This window comes from Dicentrarchus labrax, unplaced genomic scaffold, assembly GCF_905237075.1.
Source record: "Dicentrarchus labrax unplaced genomic scaffold, dlabrax2021, whole genome shotgun sequence".
Lineage (NCBI taxonomy): Eukaryota > Metazoa > Chordata > Actinopteri > Moronidae > Dicentrarchus > Dicentrarchus labrax.
In genome coordinates this window covers 15,508,642-15,533,610 of record NW_026136715.1, presented here as the reverse complement: position 1 = coordinate 15,533,610, position 24,969 = coordinate 15,508,642, and the positions used below count along the sequence as shown (strand labels likewise).

The 24,969-nt window shown below is 39.4% G+C and overlaps 1 protein-coding gene across 1 annotated transcript; it reads right to left on the bottom strand.

Moving 5' to 3' along the window:
* Window positions 1-2,097: 2,097 nt before the first annotated feature.
* Window positions 2,098-7,962, bottom strand: slc26a10 (solute carrier family 26 member 10). Its single transcript, XM_051424118.1, has 18 exons — window positions 7,698-7,962; window positions 7,206-7,316; window positions 6,891-7,048; window positions 6,587-6,751; window positions 6,342-6,494; window positions 6,164-6,246; window positions 5,932-6,079; window positions 5,502-5,615; window positions 4,991-5,068; window positions 4,799-4,894; window positions 4,520-4,626; window positions 4,185-4,254; window positions 3,789-3,971; window positions 3,622-3,676; window positions 3,362-3,450; window positions 3,225-3,279; window positions 2,963-3,069; window positions 2,098-2,867 (listed from the first exon to the last, which is right to left on the bottom strand). The coding sequence occupies exons 1-18, from the start codon at window positions 7,960-7,962 to the stop codon at window positions 2,829-2,831; spliced, it is 2,076 nt and encodes a 691-aa protein (XP_051280078.1). The 3' UTR covers window positions 2,098-2,828.
* Between the last annotated feature and the right edge of the window lie 17,007 nt (window positions 7,963-24,969).

Below are 24,969 nucleotides of genomic sequence, written 5' to 3'. Positions count from 1 at the left end.
CTAAAGTCTATTTACAGGCTTCTCTGAGACGGTTGGGATAGTTTAGCCTGCAATGCTGGACCTGAACTTGTCAACTGCCTTTCCATTCCTCTGCACCATTGATCTTTGGTCTGATTCTGTGGTGGCTGTGAGGTAATCCATGAAAGCCCTTATAGGTATATGGCATTGAGCAAATTTTGTGTTGGGCCCTCATCTGCACTCAGAAGATTTTGCGAATATCATCATGGCCAGCATACAGCCATCTTATCTAGTCTCATCTTATCATCTTACGTGTCACTTTGTCTGCTTAGAAAAGAAGAAATGAGCAGCCACAACTGAAAACATTTTATGATTCCTGAGATTTATCTTGTGACCCTTTGGAGAGGGTCTGACCCTTTGGTTGGAAATCCCTGGTCTAAGATAGTTCACTGTATATAAAGTAGTTGTACCTAAAGCTACAACAATAAAATGCTGCTTTCACACTGTTGCATCAGTATTAATCTAATAATGTCATACATAATAAATGTATCAGTCAGTGGGAACAAGCCCTACCTACCTTTGATGCTTTAAATGCATTTTGCTTATAATACTGATGCACTTTTGCTTGTGTAGGATTTTGAATGGACTCATTGGACTCATTACTATATGACACCTGACTCTCACTACGAAGTCATGTGACCCTTCATCTGGGTTAAAGAATATGCTGCCATTCCAATGTTTCACCACAAGATGGAAACAAAAGATCAGTGAAAATGCCACACAAGTTGAACGATCCTCTGCTTTGTCATGAGCAACCTAACATCATCATGATCATGATTGTTATCATGATTATTATCAGTAGTAGTAGTAATAGTAGTAGCAATAGTAGTATCATTTCATAGTAAAGTTATTATGAGCAATCTTGGTTGGAGAGTCTATTTTTATTTTATTACATTTCAATCATCATCATCAAATCATTACTTGACTTTTTATTCTTAAATATTATTCCACTGTAATCCACTGTTTAATGTTGGGGTTTTTGTTTTGTTTCATTTGTTTTCTGTTTTTTTCATTTAGCAATTTGTTGGTCAACTAACACAACTAAAAAGTGCATGCTATACACATTACCTGTAAGCATCTTTTTCATAAGTAAATCAAACACTTTGTCATTAAATTGCTGACCTTCCTGGTGGAGTTTGCAGGGTTACTTTTTGAATATGTGCTTCTACGTGTGTGTATGTGTGTGTACATGTTAGTAGGTCTGCCGGTAGAATCTGGCTTTGTAAACATTTGGCCAGAGCCTTGTGTACTGTGTTCTAATTGAAGTGGACTACTTCTTGCCAATTAGTGAAACACTCCTTTAGCTTTAAAGGGAAAACCCAAAGGGTACAGTGTCTAGAGGCCTCTTTGAAATATGCACTGGAAAAAATTAATAACTTGGCTATCCAACATCAAGCAAGGAAATAATTAGGGTTTTTTCCTTTTTTGTCCTGGTTTTGAACTCACACTACGTGTAGTTTTATCAGGTCAAGGTAACAAGAATATGATAAGGAGCAGTGGGAGGAAAACCTTTAACTATTGGACAGCAGAGGGCAGCATGGTGGTAAGGTAAGATGTTGCTTTCAATTACTGTAATGGTGTTTACTACCTCTGGTAAAGCACATCTTAAATATTTTATGACAGAAGATTTTGTGAGAATGGTCATAAAATGTGCAAAACTCTTTTGTTCTATCAAAAGTGGTCGACACACTGGATCTATGGATCAAACAGTTTTATATAATGTAGTTGCAACTTGATGTATTTGTCAGTGTTTGCAGTTATACAAATATACATTAATTGTAGCTTGCTTGTTGCAGTTTTACCCCTTTCTTTGCCTCTGTTGTCATTTGAATCCTGCATTTTTCATTTCTCATAATATCTCAGTGCAGACACACTAGTCTACAGTATCTCACCAAATACAAAGGCTGCTCTTCTTCTCTCTTCAAAAGTGGCGTGCTTCACATTCCACACTGTGTTTCCCCCTAAAATCTATTCATACTTATACACCACCAATAACCACACTTACAAAAGTGTGATATAGAAACCCAGGATTCAATTTTCTTTGACATATGTTAAATTTAGTTTTAATTCACATAGAAGTTTTGTTTTTGGCGACATATTTATTGTCAAAACAGCCACTGGATGGCACAGTTGCTGACAAATACAGGTATCATTCATAAAATATGTTGTGCAGTCTCTCTGGAGTCAAAAGACAGAACATTTTAAGGCTGGATGACATTTACTGTACACAGTTCAAGCACATGTTTCAAAAGATATAAATATACAAAAGTATTTTAACAAACTATTCAGTGCACTTTATATGTATCTGTATTGCAAACAACAAACAGAAACTAAATAAATATTACTGTGGTAATATTCCAGCATATATGACAATAAAGAACAGAACAACTGTTAAACAAAATAATTCATGTCTGCCATATATGGTTTTATAGTCATTGGTCAAAAATTACATATTTGTTTTTCAGATTTATTTACACTAAATATATGATGAGATTGTCTATTGTGGAATTATTCTATCGACTTTATTCAAATCCCACTGATATAATGACTAATGTCAGATTAAAGTCTGCCTGGAGTCCAAACTGGTAACACTGTAATGTAATCATTATTGTAATTCATGACGTAGTGCTACAACAGGCTACTGCTTCTTTGAAACGCTGGTATACAGTACAGTCTGGACCAAATGCTGGAGTGCTGCTATACAGCTGAGACATAATCTCTGTTTATAGAACAGAAATCGTAATGTTCTCTGACATTTTAGTCCCACACACTTGGCTGAAGGAAGTATGACTCATCACTGTCCTCCTGCCTCAAACCCAAACAGTCGTGGTGTTCTCTGGAGGTTTTTCCTACAGCAGACAACAGCAGTATCGTGATGAAAATCAAAGTAATTAGAAATAAAAGCCTTTTGTGTATTTGTGAACATTTCTGCTTTCTAGCTCACCTTCTGCTGTTGAATATATGTCACAGCATCATGAACAGTCACGAAAATATGTTGAGGGTTCATGTAGTTCATTAGACCACTTGATGTGAGGATTTTTAGGACGCTCTCTAAGGAGATGGAAATTATCGATGAGTATTTATTTAATGCAAGTGAATTTTGACATATGTAATAAGTAAAAACAACTCTCCATAAGGTAGTACAAGCAGATTATGCAGCAATGAAAACTATCAGGATAAGAATAATTTGGATACACAGGCCTTACCATTGCAGTTTGCCAAATATACATGAACTCCAACTTTCTGGCATTCAGTACACATCTGCAAAAAAACAAAACCAGTCAATTGACAACAATGCATGAATAAATACAGTGAAGTTTGAAGCTTTGTCTTGCAAACTGACCTGTGTGAAGAGTCTTGCTCCAGCAACATCAACAAATATCACACTGCTGCAATCAATCAATACTGCCTGAACATCACTCTCAGATGTTTCTAGAGAAAAGAAAAAAAGGGAAATTGAATTTTCCTTGCAAAAAAATGTGATTGGCAATCACTGTTATAGATGTCCTCATTCAAAATGAGAACATCTATTTTTAGTTTTTGGAACTGTGTTAATATTTAGTGTCATCCAGACAGAAACACCTAAATGTTTTCATTACTTACCAGATTTAAAGAACTCATTTTCTGAAGAAAACGATGTATTTGCAATGCCTCTTTCCTAAAGAACAATGGAGGGGGAAAAAAACAATAGGATCCTGTAATTAAATTGGCTTATACAGTGTAAACTGTAAATTCTAACTCAGCTCATTCAGCAATTGCAGAAGTCATACCACAGTGTTGACAGTGGCCTCTCTCTCCCGTTTCTCCAGGGCTTTCCTTGCCTTCTCCCGGCAGCGGATCTTCTCTGGCGTCAGGCCCAACAGCCTGCTCATCTCCTCCCTGAAGAAGTTACGGTTGCCATAATAAATAGGCCCGTTGTAAGTCAAAATCTTCACTCCAGGCACTTCATAGCACTGAAAGGAAAACAGGATGGTCTCAACTTCTTTCTAGGACACACAGCATCGTCTCCAAAATTATGATTATCACTTGTTGAAATAAGAAATTAAGATTTTAATGTGCCTCAAATTTAAGGTTTAAGACCCGGTTCAGTGTCCTGAAAGATAATGTCTTATTTTTATTTATTAAATTAAATTAAATAACATTAAGCAGTAAGGGTGTCCTCTCACCTTGCTGTGGTTCTCCAGAGGTCTGTAAATTTCTGTGTTGCTGGCCCTACCAAGCACTGAACAACCAGCCCTGTTGAACCATGCATCATCAGTTTATACTGAACACATTATAACAAGTGATCTGAAAAGCATGACGGGTATGAAGTGATTCTCTGTTTCTCTGATGGATTTTTGAGTTCCATAATAGATATAAAACTTTCAGTGTCCTTTTCAATTCTAATTTGTTTCTGGGATATTATAATCCCTATAAAACATACTTTTACATAGTTCTTGCTTACAACAGAGCATTTGGCAAGAGCACCATAGTATTCATGCAATGGAAATGGAAAATGTACCTTTGTGTGCGGCAGATGACAGTCATCATAGAGAAAACGACCCCAATCGCTAGGCCAAGGTCCACATTAAGTACCACCACAGACAGCCAGGTTACCACCCAAACCATCTACAAACATAATGATGTATTGTCATGTCAGGATATAACAATTAACAATGGAACAATGACAATTATGGTTAATTCCCTCCAAGCAATCTGTCTGAAAGTGGAAAGATGAAGGTTATTTATCTCACATGCTACCTCAGCTCCAATATATTGCTATACCAATCAAAGTCCTTACAAAGTCAATCTTGCTGATTCTCCACAGCTCGGGTAGGTCCTGGAACTGCAAGAACATCTGCCTGAGGCTGGTAACGTTGATGCATGCCAGTACTGCCTGGGGAGAGAGATAAAGGATGAGATAAGTGCACTTTCCTTTTTACTTTCTCTCTCTCTCTGTCATGCTTGTAGAGATACACACATATAAACATACCTTGGGTAGGAAGTAGAACAGTGGTCCAATCAGCAGCAGGACAACCAGAACAACCAGACTGGTGAACAAGCCAGAGAGCTGCAGGAACACACACGACACACAACCCTTACTGGAAATCCCAATGTGTCTCATAAGCTTTTCTCCCTACTTAGGGCCTATTCTGCATTGTGTTGGATGTAAATGCACTTTTAGGTTTTAAGTTATTTCAACTGCATTAATGTGGATTAGACCTCATAAAATCGGTCATTAATCATTAATCATTCAATTTCAATTCAATCAATTAATCAATCAGCACTTTGAATGTTTCTGTTGTTAAATATATAGGCATGTTTTGCTGCTGTGTTTAAAGCATTAGTCAACAACTTTTGTGATTTGCCTTATATTAAGGGACCTTTAAATACATTTTAATTTTTTCACTTGGGGTGCTTAGATTTACATTTGAACTGACAATTGTGCCCTTAATACAAATAGTCTACTAGTGGCGTGTTAGTGTGACTCAACAGAAGATTACCTGCGTGTGTCCTCCAGCACTCTCGAGTATATTGGTGGTGGCTAAAGTGGCTGAGCTGGGGAAGCAGGTGAAAAAAGAAGACACTGTGTTGGAGACGCCATGAGCCAACAGCTCCTGCAATATAAATGCAAACAGTTAACAGACTGGTGAGAATCTAACATTTCAACAAGCAGCTGTGACTTAACTTGGAGTGTGAAGTATGAAAATCTAATCTAATCTAATTTGGCAAAAAGATGCATGGAGGAAGTAACAAAAGCAGGATTGTTCATAGGGGATGTCAGAGGTACATTTACAGGTACTATTAAACACCAGTACAATTTTGAAGTGTTTGTTTGTGTTATCTTCTCCAAAATTTAAAAGAAAACAGCAAAAAAAAAAAAAAAGTAAAAAGAAAAAGCAAGGAAGCAGCTGCAACATTCTCACACTTTACCTGGTTGGGATGTATGGAATATCCATGTTTATCAGCATAAATCATTGCCAGTGAGACTGACACGGCGTAACCAACAAATGTTATGGCTACTGTGTCTCCAGCAATGTCAGGGAAAGTGTGCAAGGCAGGCATCCGTGGCTTCGGGAATCTAGAGATAGAAGAATTAAAAGTCAAACTAGTGGAAACTACTTGAGTACTTTAAAGATTTTTTTTTTTTAATCTAAAAGATTACCCAGCTGGGATGTGGCCAACTATCTCGATGCTGTAAGTAGAGTCCAGTGAGGAGGCATAGGCCACACCTGTAGCAATGATCACCTGTGGAATGAAGTATAAAACCATGAATTATTACCTGTTAATCATATAGTTCATTGTAAAAGTACACTCAACATTCATAAATCCAGGTGACTAACCGTGAGGATCTCCACTGGGATAGGTGTACGCAGGCGCTGCCGGTAACGCATGTTGATTTCCTTAACTGGCACCAGGACAGCCAAACACACCATGGAGATCAGCAGCTCGGCCATGTTGGTGTGAGGCAGATTCTCCATCACTGATGCTAAAGTCTGAACGTACAAGTCGGTGGGCTGTGAGCAAACTCCCAAATGATAACATGTTGGATTAGACCATCAAGATGTCACCGTGATTCACTGCTTACCTTGAATAGGGAGAAGGTGCCAGTGTGGCGGGGAAGCCGCAGCCCCAGCATGCTCTGCAGCTGTGAGATGGTAACATGGAAGGCAGCAGCACTGGTGAAAGCCTTAACAATTGGCTCTGACAGATAAGTAGAGAGGAATCCCAGTTGAAGACCAAACATACAAAGCTGGAGGCACAAGAGATTAACAAAAAATTACAGGCTGGTTCGGAGAATTAACTCAATAACAAAAAAGAAATTCCTCAGGTGTGTTGATATTTCATTTTGTAACTTTGTATTTAATTCAGACTTTGTGCATCTGTCTTACCATTATAATTCCTGAGAGGAGTGCTACAGCCGAGGCCACTCCGATCTTCTGGGCCTCAAACTCCGCCGCTTCAGAAGAACTTGAGTTCATCTCCAGTGGAGTGGGAACCAGCTGCTCCACCACAGAGCCGGTCATCAGACTCACCACAGCAAAGGTACCTGAAGAATAGACCCATCGTCTTAGTCACAGTAGAAAACATAATAACTGACACTTGACACTGATTTGAGTTGCAAGATGCATGAGACAATGTAACTATTTATAGTATAGTAGTCAGTATGGCAAACACATCACTAGTTATGTGGATATGTGTCTTACCTGTGGACACATGGCGACCTGTGCCAAAGAACATATAAAGTACCACCGGGAAAAAGGAGGTGTAAAGGCCAAATATTGGTGCCACGGATGTGAGTAAAGCAAAGGCCATGCCTGTTTGGAGAAAGACATTCAAAAAGACAGCTCATCAGTAAGCATTTTTCTTTTCCTAGTGTCAGAATGTAAAATCTGTCCTTGTCTGTAAAATCTGATTATAAGTCTAAAGCATTCAAGGACAAAAATATTTTAGAAGTCACAATGTAAAATCTAACAACTCAGCCATATAGTTTTATCATTATCATATTATCAACAAGTACATGTATTGTTGTTGTTGTTGTTGTTGTTGTAATTATTAATATCTTTATCTAAAATTAAAATAAATAAATAAAGGTGATCAGATAATTTTAAAGGAAACAAGCTCTCTTTTCCCTTTTTTGTGATTGGCAGCCTATAATCAGCTGTAGGCTATTGGATCCTGTTCCTATGTTTACTCACCTTGTGGAATGTGAAGAATACCAACTGTCAGTCCCGCTACAGTATCTCCTAAAATCCATTTCTTTAGTCTGTATCTTGGCAGCCAGTTGAAAATGGGCACTCTCTCCTTCAACAGGTGAAAGAAGGCTCGCCTTGAACACCTGCACCTTCCGGCGAGCTTCTCCCGGAGCCGCAAACCTCCACCCGTGTCATCATCGGAGCCGTAGGCCTGTTTGAAGCGGTCCTCTGTGTAAATATTCCTGTACACAGCCACAGAAGCACTCATATTGTCCCTGTAGAGATGACTGATGGTGGCTCACTATGCAAGCACTGTTGTAGAGTCAGTAAATGTGTTGTCTGTGGCAATACATATATAGCAGAGTCTGCCCTGACCTCAAGAGCCATTGCACTTTCCTGTCAGACTCTTCTTAGCCAATGACATGGCTCAAAGCTCAACCTTTTTTGTTACAGTGTTGAACAACTTTTTTCACATCTTTGTCCTGCCTCAGTCAACATAAAGGTGTGCTGGCCCAGTCTTTTTTTCCTGCAAAATTCCTCTGGGTCCTATTGCTAAAAGGATTTTTTTCAACAGAAAGTAGAAAATCAGGCCCTCAATCCGCCTTTCCTTCACCCACAACCCCTCCCTCCAAACACACACACACACACACTGTTCGCACTGCACAGTTCTATCCTCCCTTATGTCCTGCCTCCAAAGAGCCACGCGGGAGGTACAAGCTCAGAGGAGGCACAATTAAGTCATACAATGTATACCACTGTGAAACGCCTAAAGAGATCAAAGTCGTATTGTTGGAGCTGAGGTGTAACCTCAAACCATGTCTGTTAGCGAGGAGCTCATTTCCGAGAAGGATGGATGTCTGTAATGGTTGGGTGTTTAAGCTGTGTAGTGATAAGGAAAGGAGTCTGCTACCCATGAGACCCTGTGAAACTCAATCACACATGGCAGCCTGGTTCATGGATCAAACCACACCTTGACTCTGATCAGAGATTGTGTGTGATGAGTGAGATGTTGTTCTTTGTCAGACAGGAGTGAATACAAGGCAGCTTTGGATAAATACAAGATAAAACAGATAAAACAGGATAGACTACATGTCTATTGGTCACAACATATTGTTTGCAAAATGTAATGTAATTATGTAATCCAAATATAAATTGGATTTGAGTTTGAGTGAGTGTGGGGCAGAAGGAAATCACAGTCTCAAGAGAGGTTCAGTCTGACTCTGGAGAATAAACAAAGGAAATGGAGAATTTATCTGTGGTGTAAGCCCAGCATTGGGTGCTGCGAATGAACCTCTGCGATGAATGACGTCTCCCATCTCACGATGCTACGTGAGGAAGTGCAGGCAATGCCACAGTTTTCTATTGTTGCACGGGACAACACCCAAGGATTTTTACTTGAATGGGCTCAGACCTTGGCCAGAAGGGCAGGCAGTTTAAAAATGTACTGTACCACATGTTGCAAAGATGGCGAAGCATCCAGCGTTGAATTTGTGAAGTCGTTTTATTTTGTTGCCGTATGAGGTTAGAATTTCATAAAGCCATCTGGCAAAGTCACATGAATACAGTGTGTTTTACTGGTATTGTCAAATGGTGCAAATGCGATCAATGTTTCCCAGATATTACCATTATATTACAATTCACTGTGATGCTTTTAAGAGGAAAAAACTCTTTTTAAACATTATGTTAAAGCTGTTTTGCCACAGAGGAATTATGCTTCTTCAATATGCATGGGGGTCACTTGGATACATTTACATGGCGGTATCTTTTATACTTAGCCAGACATATACTATGAATATACTAGTATGTAAGTTTAACGGTTGTTTTTGTCACAGTTTTGAGCCAGCATGAGCTAAATCAACTAAATATCTTCCTTGACACACAGGTTGAGATTTCAGGAGGTGTGTGTATCAGCCCTCTGCGAGCCTCTGCGATTTACAGATACCCTTCTGTGCATAGGCTTGTTTGCGCGACTCTATATGCCTGACTCTATATAAAAAGTAATGATGTGTAAGCAAACAATCACCTACTTACACATCCAGCAAACACTGGTTAACATAAATATTCATTAAGAGCTGTATTTCTAGTCACCAGTTGCTAACTGGGTTTCTTAAAAAGCATTTGACAAAAGCAGAAGCCATCTGTTGCTCCTGGAAATGAAGTTGATAAAGAGACTGAAGCATATAGAGAGTTTATAGTAAATTTTTTGCTGTGTATTTTTAAAACAACAAGCTAAAACGGGCTAAAAAGCTCTGATGAGGTGCATAATTAGATGTTAGGTCATCACTGCTGGAGACCTCTGACACATTATTTGTAATTATTTGATTCATTGTTAATGTAAAAACCTTAATTAGTGCAGCTTTAATATTATGAAATAATTTGTATTTTTATACAGTGTGTCACCTCATCAACCCAGAGGAAGCCATAATTAGCAGGGGGTGTTTGTAATCCCACATACAGCGACAATGCTGGGGTCAGGTCAAATGATTTAACCCTGATAAAAGTCTCCATTTCTTTCTAATGACTATTATTGATTCTAAATTTAAACAAGTAAAACAATGGCTAATGTTAAGCAACATTTTGCCCATTCTTTTGTTATTCCATGAAAGAGAAAACAGTGCTAAAGATGTAATTGGAGTCAAACAGGGTGTAGGTGAGAGGTCCAGGGATGCGTAACAAAGGTAAAGCACTGGATGGTCACCCCCCAAAGTGTGATGTGTCCCTGTCTCACTAATGCTTCAAACTAAATGAAATAAACAGACATGCATGTAGAGAGTTGTTTTTGTTCCAGCATCATATTCCTAGAATTGCTGTGTCTCTGGTGGAGAGGAGACGCAGTGATAAGGGACTTTAAATGCCAGGAATGTGGGCCATTGTGTTGATCAGCTCTAGAGGATTTATGAACATACCGATGGCGTGGTGTGTTTGCGGGCTGTTTAAACAAGATATTAATCAGTGGTAAAAGGAACAATGAATGGAAAAGGATATGGAGTGTTAACCCCAAAGTAGACGAAACCCTTCTGCTCCATCATAACACAGACAGCTCTTTATACATTTAAACAATGAAAATGTGAGTACCTGAGTGGCACAACAAGTATGTGTCATTTATGCAATCCATTCAATTAGCCTAAAAGTAACAACAAACAGGGTATCAACACCTTTTTATGGACACAAACTGTGTTAAGTGATTTGACCCTTTTTGTCTGACAAGCATGCATATTTTAAGTCACACTGTATACGTTTTTAAATATGTAGTAGTAGATGAATATCAATAATTTTCTGTTACTTTGTCATATGTATTGTTTCAATTTTTATTGCTGTTGTGCAGCGTTTTCCCAGAAGACAAGCAATTACCTTGGCGCATAAAAAGCACAAATGGAGGGTTGTGAGGTTTGTACACACACACACACACCTTTGATGGCAACTGTAGTTATGTCTGGCAGCATATCTCATGATCCCACTCTCCTTGTTGCATTAGCATTAATCACATTATAAAAATATCTCATCCACCCTGTCTCCTTCATGCTGAGTGTGTGTCCTGATCTTACAGGGTCTTTCTATTATTCTCGTCCAGGGAGAGGCTCCAGTCATTTCGTGGCCTATAGTTCCTGCTATTGTTCTTTATCTGCTTTATGGGATGCTTGTCCCGACCCCCCATGGCATGTTACTTTGGATATGACCTTGTCTATGAGGCTGACTGCTGGCAGCCAAACTTCTTCTTGTGTCCCTGTCTCCTTTCCTCTCCCATCCCTTTCCGTTCGCTGCTCCTCTCCATCCATTAGTGCGTGTCCTCGCGCTGTTGAGGTATTACATTGTCCGACTTCATGAATCATGTCTTTCTGAAGAATTCTTCCTGTCGGTTTATGCATTTGTTGTAATTTGTCACTCATGCCATGCAAAGTTCCTGTAGGGGTTAAGAGCTGAGCACAACCCAGGAATTTGTCAAACAGCCCTTTGAAGTGTGTTGAAAAGTGTATATTTTATGGTAGCTTGTCGGGTTCTATTATTTAGCCAGTACAATAATCAAACAATTGTTGCATTGTTTAGCCAATGTCAAACACTTTTTTTCTATATAGTTTCCAAATAGTTCTTCAGTTCTTGACTGTACCTGTAATTAGTCGTGTCTTGATTTCCCAGGGCATCACACTGAAATTTAATTACTTTTAGTCAAAGATCTGTGGAGATTTTCCCTTCCATATTTACAAATCATATACATCTGAGGCCATGATTGTAAAGCGTGAAGGTTTCAACTCTTTCTTTCATAATTTCCCTTTTAAAACTGTTTTGCGTGACTCCAGTAGGTTTCGGAGTTAGGTGCTGATTTCCTGTTCACTCTTGATGAACGTCTCCTGACCTCCGCCACACCTACACTAGTCCTGTCCATTCATCAAACATCTGGGTCATGCATCTCCTGGGCGGGTAAGGCAGCACCCGCCTACATCCACAGGCTCCCCAAGGAACTGAGTGTGCGCTCACAAGGCATCCTCCACAATTAAGTTTTATGTTCTCATTAAAGCAACAACAAAGATGATGTCTTCAGGGTGCAATGTGTTTTAACATGGGTTAAGCACGTGATCATACTGCCATTTCCATCTGATTAAGACAAGGGTGGGTTATGTACAGTCATTGTTTGGTGTGCTGCTGGTGAAGGAAGTGCGATCTCCTCTGCTCTTCCATGTTGGAGACCAAACATACCAAAACAGACAATAAAAAGGTCACCACCTTGCCTAAGCAGCTTGTCGATCATCTGAAGAGAACAAAAGGTGAGACCTGGATTCCCATCTGACCTTCCTTTCTTTGCTGATAGTCACTGTCTTGTCTGTCCCCTGTCAGGATATCGTACCACACATGAAAAAAACAAAACACTTGTGTTTATCTCATCTCAGTTTCCCTCGGGATAAATAAAGCTTCTTGAATCTTGAATCTTGAATTCTGTCGGACAGACTCTTAAATAACTTAACTTAAAATCTCTAATATCATTCAAGGTAGAGTTGAGGCATGTGGTGATATTCTTTATTTAAAATCTGCCATCATGCAATACCACAGTTATTGCTCCACAGTTTTTATCACCTTCAGAATAACAAATAGATTTACTAAACCATGTAGGGGAGCTGTTTTGACCCACAGAGGGAGAGTCTGGTTATGGGATGTGTCACTTCCTAGCCCATGCCAAAGCATTGTGCAGCTCAAGTACACAACGGCGACACAGCCTTGAACCACATTGAAAGAGCCGCTGCTGCATTGTCTGCTTCACCTCAACACTTCTGTCAGCACTAGATTCGGTTTCAGCTGTAGAACACTTATAGCATTCAACACGACTAAGAAACAACATTTCCCTGTGTTGTCTGTCATTTGAAGCCCTCAGGCAACACCCTACTATAATTTTTTTAACTGGTGTATGTACACTGGAGAGAAACATTAGTCCCAGATGCAATACACATAAAAGACGGTGGGCTGTAAAATAGAATGAAGATCTGAATCTGAAAATAAGTAATTCAGACTGTGAAATGAGTCACAGTGATGGGGGTTGAAGGCAATGGGATTTTGCGTTGATCCACTAGTGACTCCAGTATTTCGTCATGTGCGTGAGACTCTGATGGAGTGGGTCCTTAAGAATCACCAGTGCAGCAGGTTCACCTCACACAGAGTTCAGGGCAGGTATGTTGCCATTGCCCAAAAATGTTGACTCAACAACTTTTAGTAGTTAGAATTTGTGTGCACAGCAAGGTGAAGCTCCGTGCCTACATATTAAAGGATTGGTTCAATCAAATTACAAAATATATATATATACATTTTCAGTTTTACCTCTAATGGTGGAAGGACTACATAGAAAGTAATTCCAACCATACTTTAGCAACTGAAACTAGTCATGGCAAGTCTGTCAAGGTTTGGCTTTCTCCACATGTTGAAGCAGTGTGCTGGGGCTAGTGAGAGAGATGCTATACAAAGAGTTTGGAGGGTAGTGTCTTGTGTCAACAGAAAAAAAAGTGTTGTTAGCATTCCTTGCTAGCTAGCTTACTGAAAGTAACTCTTTAAACATTACTACAAGGGCTGGGTACAAAACTCTGTATTTTTACAGGTACCTACCAAACTGAGTCATGTTGGTACCTGAGAGCGTACCTGTGTGAGAGAGTAAGTTAGAGTATAGAGAGAAAAAGAGAGCGTAAGGACACTTTGTAATGCAAAATGCAAAGCTGGACAGGGCAACACGTCAAACCTGAGGAAACACCTGGTCGAACACAACATATATCTAAAATGTGTCACTGTGTTTGATAGCCCTGATAATCAACGTTAGCACGCCTGCAGCCAGCGCCAAAGTTGGGATCTCCAATATACGACAAAAGTTTAAAGTGTAATTACAGCCTACAGTTCTTCTAGCTCCTTCCCTCTCAGCAAATGAAAATAAATTGTCTCATAACATAGAGCCATTTTTAACCTCAAAATGTATGTATGTCATTGCACAAAGTACAAGTACTAAGACAACAAAATGCAGTTAAGCATTTAACCAGAATTGCAAAAAGCAGTAAAGTGCAGAGCAATGTGCATATGTACAGTATAGTCATAAAATCCAGTTACAAGTGTTAGCCAGAAGACCGTCACCACACGCATTGACCGACCATGGGACTCACACAGTTCAAACTTTTAACAGGTTCTCACGCCACATTCAGTTAGTTGCAATCTGAAACGTCACCACTACATGTCACTAAATCCTATACACCGGTCCTTTAAATCATGAATCATATATGTAGAAATCAATTCCATATTTAAGACCTTTTTTGTGTTTTTCATTTTTAAATCACTTGGCTGGAGACAGTCTTTTCAACCAGTTTAAAGAGTTAACATTAGCTAGTTAGCTACCGTTGATAAAATTGGCTACTTACAGTTGTTCCGCTGACAAACTTGATGGCCACTGGTTGGAAATGAGGGGCCTGCTTTTAGCTACCTCTGTGTGGAATAGTAGTTACTGTCAACAATTACTAAGAATGGTTAAAAACTGCATGTCAAGCAATATTAGAAAACTTTTTTTTATAATACATTTTATTGCAAGTATCTTTTAATCTTCCTCCAGTGAATAAAAATAGTAATACATCACCACAGTGTACGACAGTACTCCTCTACAGTTGTGATCACATCCACTTACAGTTTCTTACGTAACCCCTATCGTCACAAATACCATTCAGTAATATACCAACATTGGATTTTCCTGACGGGTGGTTCACAGGACTGCTGCATCACCAGACACCCTCTACAGCACGTACCAGGCTGAAAGCCGGAGGGTGGAGGGCAGGGAGACGTGAAGTCAGAACTGTACTGGCAGTCACTGCCAGACCACCTTCCTGCCACACCGTGCCATCACTCATTCACACACATCCGAGGCCAGACAATGAAAGTGAAACAACAAAGAGGAGGTTTTGTATTATGTTACGTTTGCTAGAAGTAAATACTTCAAAAACAACACTAGATACATTGTTAGGCAATAGTTCTTTATTTGTTTTAACTTGCATAGCTGCATCCCCTCTTGTCTTCAGCCAAACTGTCAAGCCAAATACTGTGCTGAAAAAAGTGTGTATTCTGGCAACTTTTTACCCTTGTAGACCAATGAGATCAGCTTTATGATGCCAGTCCTGGAGGCCTTTTCTTCTTATGATTCATTTTCCTCTCCTCTCCTAATTTCTACCTTTGTTTTCCCTCTTGCCACCAGCTTTGCTTTCCGTTTCTCTACTCTCCTCTTACCTCACCATCACCTTTCCCTTGCTCCCATCCATACTTATTCAGCATCAAAGGGCACCCGTGGCTCCAGCTGGATGGCCACTAGCTTCTCATTTCCTCTCATGCTCTCCAGCCATTCAGCGGTAGCGTGCTCCGTCAGGGCTGAGCAGACCCCAGGGAGTCCACCAGAAGCCTCCGCTAGGCGCTCACCGCCGCTTCCTGCTCATTTAAGAGAGCCCTCAGAATGGAGCACCATTGTCCTGGCTGTTATCTGATGGCCCCACTCAACAGGCAGACAAAGCCAAGAGCCTGGGGTCTCTCCCACCCCCTCCCACCCCCCACCCTCCAGCTCACTGGCTGTGTTGAGACTCTCTTGATTCTTTTTTTTCTTTTCTTTTTTTGTTAAATATGTCAATAGCTCAAGAAAGGATCTCTGCAAACACTGATAGATGTATAAAGGCGCTATACATTTTCTGGTCATTTAAAAGGGATTTAAAGCCAACTAGACCACACAGAAATGTTCAGAATAGTTATTTGTGATGTGGAGGAACCTGATCTATGCAAGCCAAGGTATAATTAAGTACATTAAACTGACAAGACCTGTAGACCGTTCAACTAAGTATGACTAAAGGGGCAGCAATACAATAGCATCAGTGAGTGTTTGATTCTCTTACACTTATTCTCTAGTACAAATCAGCAAACATTAATAAACAAAGTTTGATGGCATGCAGCCACACTAACTGTGGAGGTCAAATTTATTATATAAACTGTACATTTGATTGCAGCCAGATGTAACACACACTATCATGAGAGACATAGCTGCTAACAAAAAAATCAGGGATCAAGTAAAGAAAGAGCTAAAACAACTAAATGTGTAATACATATGTACAATGACATGCAAGATCAATTTTAGTCCCCATAGTAACTACCAGTTAGAGGTTGTGGTTTAAGTATATGACTTGACAAAGTCATCAGCTACTAGTCTCAATGTAGCTTGTCTCCAGAGGCAAATTATTATTAAAGCATCGCCAAACTTCTTCTTCTTCTCACATTTACTTTGACAGATGTTTTGTGTAAATAATATATGAGAGGGAACACAGAACTCATTGCCAGGGTGAACGAGTAGATGACTGACGCTTAAAGGACACTGTCCTTCAGTTTGCCAAATCTACTGAAAAAAATGTCCATTCCTAAAGTCACTAAAATTAGCTGTTTAATTTTAAGCAAATGTTTTTTTAATGGTGTTAAAAACAGATGACATTTCTATGAACACAAGCATTGTATGAGTCAACAGATTGTTAAGGTAATTTAGCTCAGCAGGTCAGGTTGTCATCCTCTGCAAGCCTGGCAAGCAAACAGGGAATCAAATATAACCATTGGAAATGCTACAGCTGCCTATTTTGTGATTTTCTATAATTATATAACACAAAATATCATCACAAACCATACAGTAGCTGAAATTATATGGATTGCAATTTAAAAATAGGATAATAGTGTTTTGTGGGAGCTTTATCACTCAAGAGATTTCCTTAAAAATACACAGTAAATACTGCTGAGCGGTTCTCTGCAAGTCTGAAGTACCTTACCTGGGTTCTCTACAGTCAAGTCAATTTTATTGATATGACACCCTCAATTCATAAAAGAAAAAACAGAGCAAGAGCAGTCAGTGTGCTTGAGCTGTATCAACATCAGTTGATGAAGAACTTAAATATCTATTTTGTCAACCAAATGGTTTTTAGAGTTTTATTGCATAAATAACATCATAATATAATCCTAATATTTAATTACAGCTTTCTTGATTTCAGAAAGTAAGCCTTTAGGGGTTTTTGTTTGTTGGTTTTTATCATCACCAAATGAAATGCAACCTTTGTTGCCATTTGGTCTTTTACAGTCCCATGCTTTGTTCTTGGTGAAAAATCGATAGAATCTTTACATAAAATAAACAAATTTGCAGAAGTCAGTGCACTGATTTGTATCATGTATGTCATTTGTCTGGTTAAGACCAGCCGGTGCCCTTGAAATTGACCTTGACCTGTTGTTCATGGTACTTTTTCCACAAGTTTTATGCAAAATTATTATTTGGACTAAATAAAGATCACATGCCATATGCAACCGGTCTATTACATACATGTCTAAATGTTGCAACAATGCACAGGACAAAAACTGGAGAAACATAAGAAATGTTGGCAGTATGTTGTGCATACAATATGGAAGCAGTGTCCTCTTGTGGAGAGAAATGAAAAAGCAAATGCACCAAAGTTTTTTCCTCTTTATCCAGAGCCAGCTTGGTCTCATTTAGCTGTTTTTGTTGCGGTGCCATTTTCTTTTTCTTTTTGAGACTTTGCCCCACACACATAGCTACCCACAGAGGTGAGGGAGTTTCCTATAGAGACACCATTGTGTGTGCTGTATCAAAGAGAGATTTGTTAAAGGAGCTTTGGTGTGCTGCGATATCACCCACATCAGTCAGGACTGCCCGTGCAGATGCCTGCGACCGGAGGAGCTGGGGGGTTGGGGGGGTTGGACTGACTACCTGCTCCAATTTCACAGACTTCTAACCTGAAGGACTGTAGCAGTAGAGGAGAAGGTATCAAAACTAGCCAGAGTCACATTTAAGGTGACTTTAAGCAAATAGTAGGTTGATCCCATCCTTCCTTTAAATCTATTGGCCTTTGTAAAATTGTAAATAAATCTGAAGAGATCATGTATTGTCTTTTAACAGAAACTTTTGTTGCCTCCTCAACAGCCCTCTCTGGTGGGGTGGCAATGAACTGTATGCTACCGTGTGTGGTAAAATACAAAGCATAGTTGTGATTTAGGGGAAACAATAATGGTGAGAGGAGTGGATTGAATCGATCTGAATATGTTGATATATTTGATTAAATATGCCTTTCCATTTTATAAATGTACACATTTAAGCAAAAACATTCTTAGTGAGTTCTATAGAATGTATTTTACAGCAGAGAGATGATATTGTGCAAAAACAATTCAGCAAAATGTCACATCAGTGTAGGATACTCATCGTCAATACATGAATATCTGGTCTATCAGAGGGGGAAAAATGCACCAGGTTATTTTAATGCATTAATAGCATCATATATTCATATTCAGGTGTTAAAATACCGGTATTTAATTATATTCATTCAGTCTAAAGTCAAGCCTAGTAATTTATTTAGGAGAAATACCAGTGAGAGGAAAACTTAAATGCTTGAAAATAAAGTGGTAAAATTAATTGAGAGAGAAGAGGAAGTCCAAAAGTTTTTAAAGCAAGCTTTGGAGTATAGTCCAAGTAACGCATAAGCATATGCTTGTTTACCTGCACAATGAAACAGCCCAGAACTGAGACATTAAAGTCATGATGTACAAGTAAACACACCAGATGAGAAAACGAAAGCCCATAAAACAACTGAAGAACACTCTAACTCAAACTGATTCATCCATCTAGATCTCCCCTACTTTTTTTTCCTTCTTTTTTTGAAGATCAAGCAATGGCAAAAAGTTGAATAATTCTGCCTCTTTGATCTGCACACACAAGTGAGAGTTCATTTCCATTTTTGATTTTTTTTCCCTTCCTTTCTGTAAGAGTGCCAGCATCAAGATTTACCTTGGTGTGCAAATGTGCTGGAATAGGTTAAAAGGAAATCTCGCTGCTCTCTCAAAGCACAAGTGCAGATGTTGTGAAGTTAATTAAAAATTTAGCAATTCGTTTCTCCCGTCCCAATTTAGGCTGCATCAAATAGAAGAAAACAGACGGAAAAATGACTTATGAGAGAAGTCCATGCAGTCTGTCTTTTTTACATGTATGGCAACGTCAACAAGGAGGAACGCTTCTGTAGTGTAAAATTCAGGATGTTACACCAAACCCTTGTATTTCTTTACACAGGGTGTATCTTTAATAAATATATTAAACCCTGGCTGTTTATTACATAGAGAAAACAATTCATCAGATGTAAAATTATGATTATTATCCATCATTCCCACTTATTGAATTCCCTTATTTTTAGTTAAGCGTGGCCTATGTTGTTAGTGAAAGATCAGAGATTAGGCCAGTTAGTTATCATCTGTTTTCCCAAAGACATTTCACACAGCCTGCCTCATTTGGAAGACAACAGTGATAAACACATTTTAAAGCCTCCCCCCATCCACCAATCTTCACAACAAGCAACCCGGCTTTATCCATGTTTACTAAAATTGCATCAGTATGTTGACACAGGCCTCGTATCTTCTACCAACTCTTCGATCTCCTCCCAAATAATTGTGCCATCCACAGAAAGGATGTCAAGTCTCAAGGTGCTGCCCACCCCTCTCCACTCCCCCTGTGTGGATGATGCTCCAGGAGGGTAGCAGAGGGAGGGAGGAGGGGGGCTGTAGTTTCTGCGCAGGTGTTGCAGCTGCATTCGTACATAATTCCTTTCTGTGCGAGCAGTGCTCAGTGTTAGCCTCTCTGTGCTGCTTCCCCCCAGTGGGACCCCTCCTCCACTGAGTGATATTACATGCGGCAGCCGTGAGCCTCTGATCTACATGCACTGGGCTCCCTCCTGGTCCTGGGTGAATAGCGCTTGACTTGTTCAATTTGTTTAGAAGCCGCGTTCGAAGCTTTGAAGCCACACATTTTAGCATAAATCATAACCTGTCTCCTTGCTCACAACTGCTTTGAAATGCAACATCTGCTTTTGAATCCCCTGCTTTACAATTAGTTAAGCAACATCAATAGATTGACTCCCTATAATTTTTCTTGATAATGAACTGCTTTGTACACGTGCAAGGGCATTAGTGGTGGGCCCATTTGATTTTTCAAGGCCAAGGTCCTGAGACGGATCAATCTTCATCAGCCTCACTGCGCCAGGGCGGTGTGAACTTCCTGAAGTTCTCAGCATGTTCTGACTACAATCAGACACGCGTGTTAAATTGGGTTACCCTCCATGGTAACCTACTTAGGAAGTGTCATGGTTGTGGGGCATGTTACCGGGCCATGTTGTTTACTCTTTCATCACACTCTTCAGGTTCCCTGTTTGTTGGTTTGTTTTGCAAAGCACAGCCTTCTGTTCAGCTGTGGGAAAAGTGCGGAATCAAAGTCCCGGAGAGCAGTCTGACGTTGACACTGATAAGCTTGCCCTGTCACTATCCATTTGTCTGAATGACATTGATGCTCAGGTTGGATCTCTGGAGGAAGCAGCGCACGCAGAACCCAGGTGCATATGCTACTGCGTGCCGTGGAAAGAAAATGCACTATCCAAGTTTGCTTCATGAAGTTTGCATAGTTCAAATCTTAAGTTAATGTATTGAATAAAAGGAAATACATACAATATTGGCAGGAGCTGTAGTTGTTCGATGTACTGTAGCAAAGTTCAAACTCTCAAAAACGGGTCCATCAGTTAGAAAACTCTCATCAGGTGCATTAAGAATTCTTTTTGCAGGTTGAAGGGGAAAATAACAATCCCAAAGATTTTATTTTCAAAGGCAAGCATTTGATCAGTAGTCATCAATTAAACTTACTGAGGTGCAAATTACACCACAAGGATTAGATGAAAGAGCCTCTGTGTCATTTTCTCCCCTCCTCCTCAAAGCTTGGCTTGGTTCGCAGTACACACAAACAGCAGGCTGATCCCTGGCATGGTGGTGACAGGGTGACACTTCCCCTCACATTACGCAGGCTGAGCTGACTGAGGGGCTTAACAGATAGTGGCATCACAGGCGTACGTTTACAAATAAAATCTACTGCTCTGGCTGTGCGGCACTCCTCTGCACATGTAGCCCTTGTATCTCTACTCCTGCTTTGCATTTCTGATTTCAGCCTGGAGCCTTGCCATAAGATCCGGTTACCATACCGACATGAGTCCCTCATCCCAGATGGCACATTGGGGCTTCCTAGGTAATATTTATGAAATGGGATCCATGGCTTTTTGGGTTTGGTTTCTTTTTTTCAATGCTGTTATAGGCCTTCTGCACACACAACAATAATATATGTTTCTCCTGTGTGGTTAAATAGTGTTAAACATGGTCATTACACAGCATGACAGAGTGATAATCCAGTCTGTAGATAACTCATGTGATTTTATTCCTATTTCCTTCTGGAATCAGTCCCATCTGAGTACAGTAGTTTAGATCAGACGCCAATATCAGTGTGACAGGTGCTCACATCTCCCACAGCCACTGAACAAAGCTATAAGATCAGTTGGCTTGGTCCCTGCATGCTACAATACCCACATTACATTGATGGCTGTAAATGATATTGTCAAGTGTTACAGCTAATTATTTACCTTTGTTCATCTTTGTCTAAATGCGTTTGGAGACGCTTTATGATTGATAATCCCATTGTTTCTTTTTTTTCCTTTTGTCTCTGTGTTTGCTTTTTTATTATTCATTTTATGTGGCATTGTACAGACAGGCAATTGTAGGGAATTCATCTTTTTAGGGAATTTACACAGCAAACCCTATGAATAAACAACTCATTTTTTCCTGGGAAATTAGTTATCATTAATTTTAAATGTTGTGTTGAGGACATGAATTAACAAACATATCACGCTCAGAAAGGGTGCAACAGTGGATACTTTAAGCACCAACAGGAAATTTATTGTCACACTGTCAGTGTCTTTTATTAAACAGCAATTGTAATCGACTTTATTGGCCCAGTATGTTAACAAATTTAAGTGATTTGACTCCGCCTGCAAAGCCGGAAAAGTTAAACAAAGATAAGCAGACAAACATAATTCTATTATATACAGCTAAATAAAAACAAACATGTTTATATACATACGTAAACAACAGCTAAACCAACATAAAGTATCTTTATGGAGAATAGATTGTTGCTGAATTATGTATATAGTTAGTGTGCAGTCCAATCATCATACTGTATATGTGCATTTAATTATAGACACATACACATTAAAGTAATAAACCCAAAAGTCTGTTTTAGGATTAAAGGCATAGTTTGACATTTTGGGAAATATTTGCTTCCTTGCCAAGGCGAGATGAAAAGATTGAAACCACTCTCATGTCCGTACATTCAATGTGAAGATGGATCCAGCAGATGGATAGTTTAAAGACTGTAAGCAGGGGAAGACAGCTAGTCTGGTTATGTACAAAGGTAACAAAAGCTTCCTACTGTAATGTCTACGGCGAGCTAATTAACATATATCTTGTTTGTTTAATTTAGAGCCTTATCGTCATTGTGAGGTTCCCAGGCAACCAGCAGAAACTTCAGGAAGTCACATCACCCCCCAACAACCACAAGTTGTCCTTTTTACACACTATGGTTGTTAATTAGTGGGAGTCTGGCTCGTTGTGTCCCTCTCTTTCCATTCTTTATGTTAAGGTTAACTAACTGGCTGCTGCCCTCAGCTTCAGACAGATATGACAGTGGTATCAAATTTCTCATGTAATTCTAAGCAAGAAAGTGAATAAGTGTATTTCCCCAAAATGTTCAACTAACTGACTGTAAATTTCTCAATTTATTTCTCTGGTAGAGTGTGCTGTAAACCATAATTTGGACTCTACTAGTAGCAGTGTCACTTATTATCTCTTGATTGACTTCACGTCTTTTCATGCAACTTTGCCACAAGTCTCTTTTTCAGATCAAACGCCATATTTTATAGGCCGAAACCTTCAAAGCATGTCATATCCTGTCGAGATGATGAAATGATTATGAAGCACCATGAAAGTGACATTTGGCAGATGGACTGTATTCATCTTTATCACTGCAGAGTTCCTGTACTACTTTCCTTTGATAAAACATGAAACATATCCTTTGCTCAGATTTTCAGTCTGTGACAAGTGTTTTAGCTTCAGTGCTCATACACAAGTGAGGTTATTGTGAATCTTGAGTCTATTAAACAAAAAGTTAATGTCATGTTGTGAACTGATTTTCATGTTGTCACATGAAGTTGCCAGGCAACGAAACATTCTGTTTGTTGACTAAAATCTGTTGCATGATAAAATGGACTTAACTTGGGTTGCCATACTGAAGATTGTAGTAGATTGCATTAGTAGCGTAAAGGGCATGTCAGTTCATTTTATATAAAACCGCCACAAAGGTGAAGAAGGCAGCGATTTCTTCTATCCATTTCTTTTATATGTACTTCCCAAACCCCCTCCATCTTCCCTGGATCTCGCTCTCCCCCTTTCGTCTTTCGTCTCTGGGAGTATGGGTGCATGTCAAGTGATTGTTGAATTGAAATATTGATGTGGAGTATCAAAGCGTGGCGTAGCACTCCTGTGTTTCCAGAACTAACCACGAAGCGCTTTGATCAGATACTCCTGTGATCTGACTTCTGAAGTTGTTAAGAGTGCTGGAAAACAAAATGCAAACAAACTTCAAGTGCTCTTGGTATTGATAAAAGTTTTCTTTGACAAGTGGAGATGCGTGCTGTCTGCCTGTGTCTGCCCAAGACTGGAGATTTTGGGGTTTTTGTACATGCTAATGGACAAGAGATGAGGGAATTATGATAGTTTTCCACTTCTCACACACCTAGCAATGTAAACTGTAGTACAGGGGTGGGAATCATCACAGAATCCTGCTGTGATATCATGGAGTAATGCAAAACTACTGCAATTGTGTGATTTATGCTGTAATTTTGTTAGAGTCTGATTATGCCTAATATGATTTATAATTTTTATTTAATTTGCAAACTAAGAGGCTAAATCAAAACCTTAAATTAAATCCTTTTAAGCAATTACTATGCTTATAACCAAAAAATAAGTAATTCATAATTACTTAACTGATCTTTAAAGCATTTTGGAGATTGAAGTACTCTTCCAAAAAAAAAACTATACATATTAAATGATCGAAAGATTTAATTGAGGTATCCCCCCAGAATTCATTCATCATTGCAATATCAGTGTGTTTAGAAGCAGAAGAAGAAAATCAGTTGTTTTCATCAGTTTTTCCATCATCTTCTTACAAACAAATTTACATTTTGCTGAATAAATATGAACTGTAGAACGATACCTAGGAGCAGAGGTCAATTTGAGGCTGGGTGAGAGACGGGTTTTTAAGAAGAAGACAGGAAACAAGGTGGGTGCAAGTGTGCAGTCATGTGGGACGACATATCTGCACAGATGAGGAGGCACAACTGACAAAATAACATGTCGTGACTAAAGTGAAAAGTTTCAACATTGTGTCGTGATCGATGTGCAAATTCTCTAAAGTGCTGCTGAGGAAGGCGCATTAGGCTGCAGAGGTAAACCTTCTCAATCAATGTGCCTGATTGTAAACATCAATCTCTTTTCAATATTTCTCTGTGCACCTCCCTTGCAAACACTCACACACTGACACACACATTTCTAACTCAATAGGAAACAGGAAAGAGACTCCTGAATGAGGTATCAAATTGTTGCACTGTAAAGTCCAGCTGTTGGTGTTGCTCCTCATCCCAATGAAACTGAGTGTCATGGTAATTAGGCCCCATCTTGTCCTTGGATTGCTGAATGGTTAAAGAGTGAAGCACTACAGTTAGCAGCAGGCTTTTAACATGCTGTCTGTCTCATCCATTAGGCCACATTTGTCACATGAGGGCCATTGAGTCAGAACAGTGCTGTAAAATTGGCTTTTTGACATGGCCACCAGTAC

Coding starts and splice junctions, on each gene's coding strand:
- slc26a10 (XM_051424118.1), bottom strand. CDS start 7,962: ATGAGTGCTTCTGTGGCTGTGTACAGGAATATTTACACAGAGGACCGC. Junction 6,752..6,890: donor TCCTCTCAGGAATTATAATG/GTAAGACAGATG, acceptor TTGTGCCTCCAG/CTTTGTATGTTTGGTCTTCA. Junction 5,616..5,931: donor ATTCCATACATCCCAACCAG/GTAAAGTGTGAG, acceptor TTTATATTGCAG/GAGCTGTTGGCTCATGGCGT.